This window comes from Accipiter gentilis, chromosome 2, assembly GCF_929443795.1.
Source record: "Accipiter gentilis chromosome 2, bAccGen1.1, whole genome shotgun sequence".
In the NCBI taxonomy this organism is placed as follows: Eukaryota; Metazoa; Chordata; class Aves; order Accipitriformes; family Accipitridae; genus Astur; species Astur gentilis.
Genome location: NC_064881.1, coordinates 42,557,997 through 42,572,142, shown reverse-complemented (window position 1 = coordinate 42,572,142; position 14,146 = coordinate 42,557,997). Strand labels below are relative to the sequence as shown.

General features: G+C 37.9%; 1 protein-coding gene across 1 annotated transcript in view; it reads left to right on the top strand.

Annotated features, from left to right (window-relative positions):
- TMEM65 (transmembrane protein 65) overlaps positions 1-13,742 on the top strand; it is a 34,792-nt gene extending 21,050 nt beyond the window's left edge. The window contains exons 2-7 of the mRNA XM_049826988.1: positions 2,155-2,199; positions 4,311-4,378; positions 5,681-5,735; positions 6,963-7,005; positions 8,021-8,126; positions 9,715-13,742. Coding sequence (XP_049682945.1) covers positions 2,155-2,199; positions 4,311-4,378; positions 5,681-5,735; positions 6,963-7,005; positions 8,021-8,126; positions 9,715-9,810 — 413 coding nt within the window. The 3' untranslated portion in view covers positions 9,811-13,742. The remainder of the gene's footprint in view (positions 1-2,154; positions 2,200-4,310; positions 4,379-5,680; positions 5,736-6,962; positions 7,006-8,020; positions 8,127-9,714) is intronic.
- Positions 13,743-14,146: the final 404 nt, after the last annotated feature.

Genomic DNA, 14,146 nt, shown 5'->3' with positions numbered 1-14,146 from the left:
TTGAAGAATAGATGGTACTTCAGCGGGGATGGTTTCAGTGACAGTGTCACATGAAGCTAAGGAACTACGCTGGTCAGTGTGATAGCTTCCCATCGGAGTGGAAAGCCGTGGAGGGCAGCCCTTTCTCAGTGACTTCCTGTGCTTGAGTTTGTGATTTTGGGTTTTCATTCTCTCCCTGGCACCCAGCAGGGTGGAGCAGAGGAGGTTAGGAAGGCTTCATCAGGAATGTGGCAGTGCTAGCTTAGGGTGCCTTGCCACCCCCAGGGCATCTAGAGCTTTTGGAAACAGTGGCCTTGGTTAATCTCTTCGGTTCAAAGTGTCTCTGATTTTCCCCAGTGTTGTATGCGTTTGCTGTCTCAGAGAAAAGCTGCTGAAAGGGCAGTGCTGGCGTATATAGACAGCTCTCTTTCCATGCTTCTGTAAAAGCTTTGCTTAATCGGCGAGCATGGAGGGAGACCATATGCAAACAAGTGCAGAAGCTGTTTGTGTTGGGGGAAAATAGGTCCCATCCCTGGTCCCATCTTTCCTGAACACAAGCTGAAAATTTTGGTCTGGTATTTTCTGGCTGTCAGGCATCAGTAGTGCCTGTGACTTTGGAAGATTGGCTCTTGCAGGGCTCCCCTCTGTTTACCATGGGATGTTCTTTTGTTCTTCCTCCAGCCTGAGGTTTGAATCAGTGAATTCCTTGGCATTTGCTAATGGGGAGAGAGGAAAAAAAAAAAAAAAAAGTCTTTATTTCTGTAGTATTTGGGCTGTACTTCTCCCACTTGCATGATAAGTACAACTGGTGTTTGTAGAGCTTAGGTAGTTTATCTATTGGGCAGAGGGAAAAAGCATCTCTTCAATAACTGCTAAAGCTCAGAAGTTGTTACAGTTTAAGACCTTAAATTAATGAAATTATTTTGGAAGTCCGTGTCCTGGTTGGCTGAATACTGGTGTTATGGTCTCACCATTTCCATCCCCCCTCCCCCCCCCAAGTTAATGTAAGTGAATATTTTAGTTTCTCCTTTATGATCGTTTTGAATATAGAAGTGACATGGATGGAGGGATACTCACTCTAGTCTGCACTATTCAAACATATGCTCAAATGATTCACAGCCTGTGTTTACAGCATTGTGTTTTCGTGTACTTGTCTGCCCCAAGTAAAATTTGAATACTTGAGGTAGTGTTGTAGGCTTCTCTCATGTTTTACCATTTTTTACTTTTGCCTATAGAAGCTACCCAATTAAAAGTATGGAAGCAACTTGTCAAAAGCTCAGGGTTCATCATACTGGAAGATATTGGGGCAACTTTTTTTTTCTGCTTTAAAAAGGGGTCTTATGCTTAATATCCACATTTAAAAAAAATAAACAAAAACCCCCACCCTCTCACCTGCTCCCCCTCCTCCCTCCCCCCCCAAAAAAAAAACCAACAAAAGCAAAAGCCTAAAGTAGCTTGTTTTCTTGCCCTTGCCCCTGTGAAATGGGTAGCTGTTGGTGCTGCATTTTTGTGCATCACCTCTAATAGACTGTGTTAGCTTCCTATAGAGAGTACTGTCAGGTTCAGAAGTGACATCCTGGTCCTTCCAAGCTCTTAATGGTTTGAGGCCAGGATACCTGAAATATGCACCAAATGATCAAACTTGATCTGCTGTTACTGAAATCAGTGGTCTCTAATGTTGTCGTAGTATTTTTCTTTTATTCTCACACTAGTTATTAAAAGATGCCTTCTGTCAGAACAGAAATGGTAGCGGTTTTTTTGCAGACTGTCTCTGGAGGAAAGAAAGTTGTCTGATGCATGCTTAGAGGACCTCTAAAAACAAATAATAAAATACAGTCCTCTCTAGATGTCCTGTTTTTTTCTAATTTTAGTGTGTTTTTCTAATTTTCAGTAATAAAGATTGGGCTGCTTCTAATGTATGCTGCTACTTTGCATAATTACTATACTAGTTTAATCTTGTCATACTGTTCTAAGACTTTGTGGCTTTTAATATCGTGTTATCTTTTGTAAAACTGATAAAAATATAGATGTGAAGCATTTTTCTTCAAATTTTAAAGCTGTTAAATAACGTAACTGCCTTTTTGCCTGCTAGTAATTTGGTAAACACTTTATTGTACTATAAACTGAATTTGTGATGAACTAGCTAACTTTCTCATTTCATTTTGACTTCTTTAGAGAAGTTGGAGGTTGCACCACCATCTCCAGGACAACTGAAACATGGTAAAAGAAGAATGTTTCTTGAATGTGGTTCAGTACTTGTGCAGTCTGTCTTTCAAGTGCTTCATCTTTCTCCTACAAATGCTGATCTGTCCTGTATGGAGTAACAGAAAACCAAAGCAAGCACCAACAGTCACCTGCCCTTCTTTATTTCATAACACCTCAGCTGGAGAATGTGCACCATTTAGTGAAAGTAGGACAGAAAGCCCAAATGAGACCACGCTGTTCAAAGCCAGCAGCAGACAGTTTTTGTAAACCAAGCGGTGTTGATGCTGCAGTACCTTGTGGGGGTTTTTGTATTTAACCTTAAAACTGTTGACTTGCTTCTTGTCACATATATTTTAAATGGACTGAGAAGCGGGATAAAATTGCAGAGAAATTGGAAATAGATTTGGTATTCTTTATAACACCATAGTCGTTCAGATTCTGATTTAATTCCCAAATCAGTGTATATCTGTGTTTTTAAACTCTGTCAGTGAGCAATGTATTTAGCTGAACATTTTCCTGTTCTAGGTATCTACACTTATTTTTCTTTGTTTTTTTTGCTTGGTCCCTGGGGTTCTGTTTACTCCATGAATTCCAAAATTCTGTCAACTTCGGTAAGAATTTGAGTTCCATTTGTAGCCCCAGAGTTTGTGCACACATTTTGAAAATACTACGCATCTCTGTGTGCTTTTTTTGTTATATATGTTTTTGAGTTTTTTGTCCTGCAGTGGTTTAAAAAAAAAAAAAATTTGGAAAATTTCCTACATTCAGTGCTTTAGTCTTTTACCTTTGTATTTAAGAAGGTATGTGCGTTCTTACAACGTAGTTACAGAAGTCCAAGCATATTCTAGTACCTGAACATGAAAGATCTCGAGTGTGGCTTTGTTTTTAATATGATCATGGATTCATGCTGTCTGAAAGAGGTAAACCCAAAAGGGACTCATACCAGCTTCTTTCCACATGGCTGTGAGGTTCATGCACTCAGCTTTCTTCCCTCTTCATATGTTTACATCTCTAAGTTTATAAAATATAGGAATTATTGGTCCCATCTGAAGTGGGGAAAAAACCCTAAATAGCTGATGTGTTTTAAATGTAAAAAAAAAAAAAAAAAAAAAAAAAGGAAAAGTTATAACATTCTAAGATGTAGGTTTTAGTCATGTAGTTTGTCCTTGGTGCTGCATTTAGTCTTATGATGTTAGCACCTTGAAACTCAGCTGGAGGCAATGTTGTTCAAATTGAATCCCATCTCCATCAGAAGCTTACAAGCTAAAATTTGAGAGAGAAAATGGAGCATGACAAAAAGGCTTGTTGTTAGAAATTTTTCAGACTAGCATGTTCCAAGTTCCTGGAATAGAAAATATTTTCCTATAGGGTTTACTTGGAGTTTCAGGAGCAAAAAGAAAAAAATGTATGAAACAAAAGGTGGAACTTGTTTTCTTAAACAAGGTACTGAGGAGCAGCTTCAAGTCTAAATTGCTCTCAGCGTGGTGCCCAAACAAAATCAAGATATAGAAGTTTGGGTTGAACAGTGAGATAATTAACACTGTATGACACACTAATGAAAAGCACTTTAGCGTTTGCAGATTTATCTGAAGGAGTTTTGATGAGAATTGCCTAACTCCAGGCAATTGTCTTTAAATATTTTAGGAGTGTGTGAAGGAGATGGACCTCTTGCACAGGAAAGAGAGGGGGACTTGCAGAGGAAGGGGCTTTATTTCAAGCAAGAGAAGAATGCGGGGAGTTGGTGAGACAGTTTGGCAATCTTCAGTGATATTGCAACATCAGTTGGAAAGACTGTAAAATAGTATCAAAGTTTGTGTAGTTTTAGATATTTCTCTCACAGCAGTAGGCATAATTGGCTTCCATCCAAAATTGTACAGGTATTTGTAAAGAGTAAATTGGTTTAACTGGTTCTTCGCAGGCCATTAGTAACACTTACGTATAGCAAAGGGTTTTACCAAAATTGCCAGAAAGAAAAAGGTCACTAACAGAAGTAGTAGGAAAGGGATTTTGTGTATGTTGTCTTTGTTTCTCTTAAAGGCAGTATTAAACTGACATTGAGTAGTTCATGTGAACTAGTGAACTCTCTTACAAAAATTTATTTTCTGTTTGTTACTTATTTCTTTTAGTGTTCTTCCACAATGCATTACCTTTTGTAGGGTTTGGATTTTTGGATAACGCAATTATGATTGCTGCGGTAAGTTTGTTATTTAATTCCTTGATCAAGTCAGTAAGGTTCATGTTGTTCAATTACTAAATGAGTAAATGAAAGCTTCAGGAAGACTGTTCCCTCTGTATCGACTCATTAATGTCTCTCTTAATTTTTCTTTTTTAAAGAAAATGTCCATGGTCTATTCGGCCTTTGCAGAATGGAAGGGAGTGTTGTTCCTTCTGAAGGACAGTACTGTAACTAATTTTACTGAATTGAGAAGAGGCTTTTTTTTTCCTCTCCTAATTTGTGCTGCAAGACACATCTATGATCATGTAGTCAATACATTTTTTTTTGTACCAACTGACGATAATGTGATTTTTGTATTGATGAATAAGTCTTTAGGGTTTTTACTGATGTGTTCCTTTGTTCTGAGTGATGCAGGCAATGTTAGTGCTGATGCTGATTTGTACTGATGTAGCCTGGCATTCCTGAGTAACACTGTTGAGATATTTTCCTGCTCGTTTGGAAGATGAAATAGGCCAGTGGAACAGGAAGATGGATAAAGGCCAAAGATACTGTTCCTTGTGTAGAATTATCATTGACAGTGTCATCTTAAGCATGGGATAATGCAGGTGGGAAGGGACTGGAGGACCCACTAGGCCTCTAGTCTTGCTCCTGCTTGGGACCTTCTCAGGGTCTCTAGTCTAACTTCTGCTCAGTGCAGGGTCAGCTGTAAGGTCGGATGAAGTTGTTCATGGTTTTATCCTGTGGGTCGTGAGAAAATCCAAGGACAGAGACTGCACAGGCTGTCTGGGCAACCTGTTCCAAAGGTCAACTGTCCTCACAGTAGAAAACATTTTCCTATATCCAACTGGAACAGGTCTTGTTTTAATTCATGCACATCGTCTCTCATCTTTGGACTGTGTGCTGCTGTTTCATCGTGCAGTTCACTGTGATTTTGTTCAACTGAAAAAGTAAGGAGCTACAATACTGTGTTTTATTTGTTTGCTCAGTGTTTGTAGAAGTTTGAATATTCAGAGCTGTGCATTCAGCTAAGAATTACAGTGGGGGAAATAGTATGCAGAGATAAGGATTATGGTTTTGTCCATCAGGTGGCCACTATGAAACAATATAAAATATTAAAAGAATATCAGAAGTAGGCTCTTGTCCTGGGGGAAATACTTATGCTGTGAGGGTAGGAGCTGTGCAGATCTAGTAGAAGTAGTGTCCATTTATCCTCTCAATCTTGACATAAACCAGCAGTAAGCAATATTTTTGTCAGTTGAAGCAATATAATCTATTTTAACTCCAAATCCCTCAAATAATGAGAAAACTCTTATTTTTCAGGGAACCCAAATAGAGTTGTCAATTGGAGTTATCCTAGGAATTTCAACTATGGCAGGCAAGTAATAAAAATGCAGCATGTGTAGACTAATATGGCACACTCCTACATTTTAGGCTGAAAGTGGGCCACAGAGCTGGAAATGGCTTTTCCTTGCTCTTGCAGCTGCCTTTCCTAATAAAGAAACAACCTATGGTTGAAGCAAGGACATATTCCATTTGGAGAAATGGAATTTCAGTTCAGATAGCTTTGGAAATGCTTGTTGTCGGTTTTAATCTAAAAGTTCAAATCCTTGGTCGCTTAGGAAAGTGTATCTGCATTTCTGTAATGGAACTGCTCTAAATTCCCTAGGGTCTGATATTTATTTGTGTGTATATATGTATTTTTAAGTTGCTGTTTGCTCACAGTGTTAAGCGAAGATCAATGTTGGTGTCCTTTTACTGTGTTGGCTGGTGCTCTCGGTGGCTTCTCTGCCTCTGTGTGATAGCATGGAAGGCCAGGCACCCACCCTGCTCCTGCTCTGGGCCAAAACCGATAAGGTCTGCTTGCCAGCTTTGGTGCCTCTGCAATGTCAGAGGGGAAAAAAATGCTTATGGATCCACCAACTGCAGGTGCAGCATTGCTGAAAAGCATACAGATTGCTTAAATGAAAATGTATATAGCAGAACAAGTTAATCATTTGGAAATTTGAGGCCTTCTGTTGCAATGTAAGACAGTCACAAGCAAGCTTATCTCAGTAAGATCTGCTGTGAAATCATGTATTTTAAGTGTGTAGCTTTATTCAGTCATACGTACACTATTTATTCCTAAACTGACACAGTTCATGGATATGTTGAAATTTTTATAAAAGCTACATAGGTGAGAAAGAGCTCCTTCTACTTCCAGTGGTCCTGTGCCTCTTCAGGTACTGGAAGGCCTTGCTTGGTGTCCAGTGTTAGCTGTATGAAACTGGCAACTACACATGGTCTTTTTTAACTCTGATCTGAAAAGTTGTTACGTTGATTTCCAGGTGTCAGTGTTGTCTTTTTGTATTTGTCAAGTTTTCGTCATACAAGTTGAGAAAATACAGTTGCACTTCCTATTATTGTTAGTCCGCTGCTGTTATTACAAACTGTAATAAGGCCAGAAGAAAAACTCTAAAATAAAAGAAACTTACTTCTACTCTTGTATGGTACATATACTGAGAAGAGAGGGTCACTGGGGGTGGGGATGGGAGCTGGTTGTGTGAGTTTGTACTTAAAATAATACTTTGCCTTCTCCCCTTCTCTTCCCTACTCCTCCCTACAGCTGCTGCTTTGGGAAACCTTGTTTCAGATTTAGCTGGACTGGGGTATGTCTGAACTTGTATTAAGAATATGTTTTGGTTTTTTTCCTCTCTTGCAAACACTGTTGGTGCTGCTGAACTAAAACATGCAAACTGCTGATGTTGCTTTATTTTTTTTCCTACCTCTTGAATTCTGCTTCAGTAAACTGCATGACTATAGAAATGTCTTCTGTCCTAGCTAAGAAAAAGTTGAAATACTAGGTGGTTCCTGTTGAGGTTAAAACTGCCATGCCATAGCTCTGAAATAGAGTAATTCTGCTATTACAGTATCATGTATTTTAAGCGATAAAATCAGGATTGGCCTTTAACCTGATTCAGTGTAGTCTGTAGGTAATGCTTGCTTTTAAGGAAGTACTAGAACTTTTTCTACAAAAAAGTGTGTTCATTAAAATACAAAATGGAAAAATACATTTTTTTGTGATATGATATATTGCTGTGATAGAATATACCTAATATACCTCCTCAGATTGTTATGTCTAGATCTGAAGATATTTCCTTATCCTCAGATAAAACAATTTTGTATCTGAAATATCTTCAGATCTAGGCATACCTATTTCTGACATAAACAGAAGCAGCTGACGTTTTTTAAAGGAAACTTCTAAGTAATTGCTGAAAGTAAAGCTATCTGTTATGCTTCTTTTTCCCACTTTGCCTCTAATTTTTCTTCTGCAAATAACAAGGCTTATTACTAACTAGTGTGTGTGTGTAACCTTTCCTCCAGTAAAGGTTACTTACAAGCTCTGCAAAAATACGGTAACATTCACACCAGTTGTGTCTTACTGCATAACGTTTTTCTGGAAATATTGCATATTAAATCAGTGAGAAAACTAGTTAATTTAAATTGCAGAATGTGACCATCAGAAGTCTGAACACTTTCCCATATTTACCTCTCGATGACTTTATCAGTATGCTGAAGGAAAAGCTATTAATTTTAAGTTCAGTGCTTCAAATATTTCAAAATCCTCACTAGATGATAGTGTCAGATCCAAAATCATTTGATCTTGTTTTCTTGTTCTTCCAGTCTTGCAGGTTATGTAGAAGCTTTAGCTTCACGACTGGGTCTGTCAATCCCTGATCTGACACCCAAACAAGCTGATATGTGGCAAACGCGTCTCAGTGCACACTTGGTGAGTATCCTGTAGGTAGGCGCTGTTTGCGTGGAGATTTTTTTTGTTTAAACTAGTATGTGGTAAATCCTTTTTGTTACTTTTGCCATTAAATACTTAATGACTACCAACATTTTGCACATTTCTGGGAAGGTTTAGTTGTGAGCCTATGTCAGGGAGCATCATGAGACTGGATAGTTTTAGGCTTGGGTGGTTTTTTTGTACGCAACAAGCCACGAGTGAATAGTAACATGGATAGTCTCTGCAATGACTTCATGTATGCTATGCAGATACCCGGGCTGAGCCCTGGCTACTGTGATAAGATAGCTTATTTGAAAGTTATGACCCCTTAGTAGTTTACTCCTATACGTTCTTTGTCAAGTGCTTGCTATTCATATACCTGTGCTAGTATGCATTCATTTCTAATAGTTTATAATTAGCTCGGATATAAAATTAGCTTTCCTCTGGGTAAACTTCTAGCATTTGAGTAATATTCACTGCCTGGGTTTACAGTTACGGAACACTCATCTTGCAGATTCATTTTCAGGATGATTACTTAATTAACATTTAAACATTTGAAGCAGTCCCACTTCAGCAATGAGAGAATTAGTTTATTTTGATTAAAGAAACAGATTATAAGAAACTGAGTAAAGAAATGGATATTTCTTTCACTTTGCCAGAATGAACCTTCCTGGGGAAAAATATCTTTGCAGGTTTAAGGGAAGAGAAATAACACTTGCTGAGGAAAAGTTAGGGGTGGAAAAAGGTCTGCTTTTAGCAGTGATAGATCAAAGCATTGAGCAGGGAAGAATTGGCCTGTTGTCAGTGGGCTGCCCTGTAGTCTGTCCAAATAAGAGTCTTCTCCGTGGAAGCTGAGTCTGTGGCAAAAGCCTGTCATTGCACTGCAGTTCATTTACAGCACTTTTCTGTGAAAAGACTTCTGAGCATTTTTGCCTGTATGCTAGCATTTTTTCTTTTTACCCATTGTCTCAAGTTTCTCAACACTATGCACCTGCTGCTGGTGATGTGGTTTGGATGTTGCCTGTCTTACTTCTTTCCTCTCCTATTGACTTTTACATCTAGATGAATTGTGAAATGTTTTCCAATTTTTTTTTTTTAATTTTTTTTTTTGGTCTTTGTCTTGTGCCTTTGCAAGCCATCATGTTTGCAAGGAATTCCTTGTTCCTGACTTTGATAATTTGCATTACCAGATACAAGCAGATACGTCTATAATTGCACCTAAAATGTGTGTGTGGCTTTGGTTTTTTAGTTTCTTTTTGTTGTTACCACCACCCCCACCCTCCCCCTCCTGGCCATCTCACTAATCCTTTGAATGTCTGTGTCCTCCCTTACCACCTGTGCAGCTCTTCATGGGTCATTCCCCTCCTCTTTATTCAGAATTGTCTTTTGTCACAGCACATGCTGTTTCTAACCTTGTCATATCTGTCTCTCTCTCATAGATTGTGTTTCTAGTCTGCATGCTAAGAAAAATCTGGCTCCCAACCGAAAACTAGAACAAAGGGTCTGTTTTCCTGGTTGTGTTGGTACTACACAGCAAATGAGTAACAACTGATCAGTGAGAAACTTAATTTTTCCCCCCTTTCTCTAGGGTAAAGCTATTGGAGTGACCATTGGCTGCATTTTAGGAATGTTTCCTTTGTTGTTCTTTGGCGATGAGGAAGAAAAACTGGAAGAAAAAAATTAACCTTTTTACAAGAAATATACAAATGTAAACTACTGTACCTCAATTATTCAATTATGCTGTCAATATTTAGGAATTAACAGACAGTAAAAAATGTATAGACTTGGGAACAAAACCTTCAGCATGTCGTTTTATGGAAACACTAATTTATTGTGGCTTTGTTGTGTTCAGTACTTCTTTTTATAAGGTACCATCTAACTTTTTATTTAAATGTAAATTTTTGAAGTGTTTTCACTTATGACAACTGATGTTTACCACTTTCCCTTTTGACCTTATTCTTTAATGGATTATTACTTTAATAATCCATCATGGATGACAGTATCACTCTTGAGTTGCGTATTGGTTGCTTAACAGTTGTAATTGCATGACAAATTTCACTGCTGTTCATCAGGTCCTTCAATGCAGATTATTAAGGAGGTCAGTGATGAGTAATTTGAAGTCCCTCACTTTGCGAGATGACTGGTTGCCCCCTCACCAGCCATCATTTTGCACTGCCTTTAGATTAGATATTTCAGTGATCTACAACAGTCTAGCTTGCATTTTTTCACAATTCTAAGTGTCTCTGAATAGTCTTCTGAGATGATCATTTTAATGCTTTGACAAGGTAAGTGTTCTAGTATAGGCTCTTTACCAAGTCCATTTTTTAGTGGTGTTTTAACACCTGTACTTCCATATTCACTCCTCTTTTTTTCCTTTGTAAACAATATTTTGAGAATTGAGACATCCTTAAATTTGTCTTCCTGAGTTTTGCGTGTGGTATTAAGGAATTCAGACTAGCTGTTTCAAAACCACAAACAACTTTTTTTATTGTTCTGCTTAAAATAAGGTGTGAATAGTTGATTGGGTGGATGAGGCCGGGCAACGCTTCAGGGTATGAGTGCTGGCATTGCAAGTTTGTAATGGGTGGTTCAGTTGAAATAAAGTGTACCATCAGTCTGGATTAGAGGACCTGATTTGCAGATAATAACTTTGTATTTAAGATTAAGCATTTGCTACTTTTTTTCTGCTGTGAGACAATTAGTAAAAAAACCCAAACAACAAAAAAAGGAGACTTCAGGCCTTTTTCCTTTTTTGCCTTTTATTTTTGCTGTCTTACTTGGTGTTTTATAGATCTGACAGTGCAGTCACATGTAGCTGTACTTTTTTTTTAATATGGTCATGAATAAATTGATTACAACTATCAAATATTCATAATATTTCAGGATCTGACTTGCCAATAGCATAATGCTAAACTGATAACTGTTGGTTAGAGGAGAGGTTTCTTACCTGTTTCAATACCATTTGGAAAGGACACTAAAAAGAGACACACAGCCAGGGCACTTTGAAAGTCTTATTGCTGGAATTGTTAGCACTTCTGAAACCTAGAAAGAAATGGTTTTAAAAAAAAAAAAAGTCCCCTGATGACTTATTTGCCATAGGAAAAGTCTTACTGTAATGTGTACGTTTTACAGAGCTCATTGCTTATCTCTTGGTCATAAATCTGACTTCTCTGTTCTTATTTCTAGAAGCCCTTTAACTGCAGTATTGAAACTTTGACATCAACCTTTAATGAAGATGACAGTGTTGTATCTGTTTTCTGAAAAGCAGTCTTTGAAAACTTGCAGTGAGTAGTCCTAGTAGCTTGTACTGTACTTTGTACATTAAACCATGAGAATCTGGACCAAACTGTAAAACTGAAAGAAATCTCAGCCAGGCATAGAACACAAATGCAGAGGAGTTCTGGCTTGCACTTTCAAATTTGGAAGCTTTATTTAAAACAAAACAAATAAACAAACAAACAAAAAAACAAAACAAAAAAAACCACCACAAAAAAACCCAAACCAACAAAAAACTCCCCTCCAACCACAAAACAGAAAACACAAAAAACCAATCCTGCTAGATGATTATGCACTCTTTCCCCAACAGATTGCTGCTGGTTTACAGTACTTCAGTGATCAGGGTTTTGTTTTTTTTTTTGGTCATCCACACATTTGTCTTGCCTTAAACTAACTTTTCTTCCTCTGCATGTACTTTTGTTTCTGGTATCTTTCTATACAAAGCTGTAAGTATTTCCCACATGTTCTTCTTTTAAACTGAAGTACACATCAAAACAACTTTGCATTGCTTTTTTTGTAGCTGTTTTTACAGTAATTCCAACACTGTTACCTATTATGATACTGGCATCTTCATTGGAATCTTCCAGCAGTGGCCAAACCTCTGTTCTCTGCTGTTGTACCAACTGGAAGGCTGTTTTCATCACTTTTTTTTTTTTTTTTTTAGAGCTCATGAGAACAATTGGAAGGCTGTGTCAGCTGTCATAGTAGTGTTGATTTTATAATGGCAATAGGAAAGACCGTGTACTATTGTTAAATAGCTTGTGCATGTCAATTGAGTATGTTTTGTTGCTGTATGTCGAACTATTGTACTGCAACCAATGCTTTTATCGAGAATTAATGAACTAAAATATCTTCAAAGAAAGTCATCATGTGTCGTCTTGTTAAACTATTTAGCTGACCACAAAAATGTGGAGGGCGAGTGACACATGGAAAGTAATCTTGTGTTTCAGGCTGTGGTCTGATACTGTAATCAAGAAAAGGTGACTTCTGGGGTTTCAATATTTGACAAATGTGAAGAAATAATTCAGGATTTGAGAGGAATAGTGGCTCTGCTGGAGGCTGAGAGAAAGTGCTTGTTGGGGCCAAGCTGCCACCCTGAGTACAGTAGGGGTAGCTTGCTTCACCTACATGATCCACTCTTGTGTGGATGTGGTACTGCTTCGTGTGGAAGGGAAGATCTGTGCCTGATCTGTACCCTGTCTCCTCACAAGGAGGGTGGGTTTTTCTGGGGTATCCCTGATGCTCTGATCACACTTCTTAAAACACTTAACTGAGAAGACAGAGCACTACCAAAACACTTCTCTTTGGTTTTGTTGTCTTCTCCCTCCTCGATAAAAGGAAAAACAAACACTATAGGCTTATTCAGAGACTTCAGTATTGCTCCATTTTTTTATTCTATCAGTTTGTCCTGTGTTAACAGGAATTTTTCATGTTAAAGGGCTGGTAGACCTGAAATTGTGTTTATTTTAAAATGCTGTCTTTTATAGTAACTTAAAATATAAATGTATTTTTGACTGTATGTTATCTCTAGGGACAAAGAACATGCATCAGATAATATGGTTACCCAAATCTTCTCGCCAATATTTTCTCATTCATGTACTTTTACATAAATTATTTGAATTCAGACAACATATTTTGTATTGTCTTTAATTAAATTGCCAAACTTTATGTAAACTTTTGTACTACAGCAAAGCTGTTCTGTGTTTCTTTATTAGACCAGATGCTGGAGGGGAAATGTTAATAATATCCTGTGGGTATTCAGCCTCAGTTATACAAACCAGGAATTTATTATTTAAGTTGTAAGCAGGTGGTCCTTTGTCACTGTCATAGGAGATACCACTGTGGAGTGGTATTTCTGTCTCTTCAAGCTTGGAAGAGAGCAATTCAAACAATTAAAATGTTTGCATGGTAAATTGGTGGTGTTTGTGATTAATACTAGTCAGAAGTACACTTGCGCTTGAGCTTCTGGAATTAACTGAATTTTTGTATGCAAACTAAGCCTTTTTGAACTTTTCTGGATGGACATTGGAGGTCTTTTTTTTTTCTTTTTTTCCACTCCTTGGTCAGTCCCTTTTGTGGATGTCTGTACATAAAGAAGTGCTGCGAGTAAGACATCTGTACTGGAAGGATGGTCTCATCTCTTTTTGACAACCTGTAAAGGTTGGCTGTTTTACTCTATTCTGATTGCATTGTGTAGTAGACTCTTCATTAATGTTGTTCAGAGTATCGTACTTCTAGCCAACGTGTTTCCCTCTTCTCTGATGTTTTACATGGTCTAGTGCCAAGCTGACAGAGCGGTGGTATATAAAGTAAAGACCTTAATAAAGTATTGAGGAATTTTCATCCAGTCTTACGCCTCTGGAATTTTTTAACCTAAAATATTAAGAAAATAGCTAGAGCTACTCCTGGTTGCAGTTAATGCTTTCATAACACAAATTCAAGCTGCTGTTTAAAAGTATTTAACATTTGTTAAGGCTTTTACCCTTGCCTCAGTGTTCAGGACCCTTGACATCCAGAGTGTTGCTTCAAAAAAGTATTGGGGCAGGGGGGATGGAGGGCTTTGGGCAAACTTGGAATTTAAAAGCCAGCCAAGATAAATGCAGAAGGATTTTTTTTTTGTTTTGTTTGGGAAGACTACCTCCCTCAATCAAAAGAAGCCCCCCTTTCTAGAGAGACCTGTGAGCTTCCCCCCTGCTTCTCCCAAAGATTGTGGTCACTAGGATTTGAGCAGGGCAGTCTTTGAG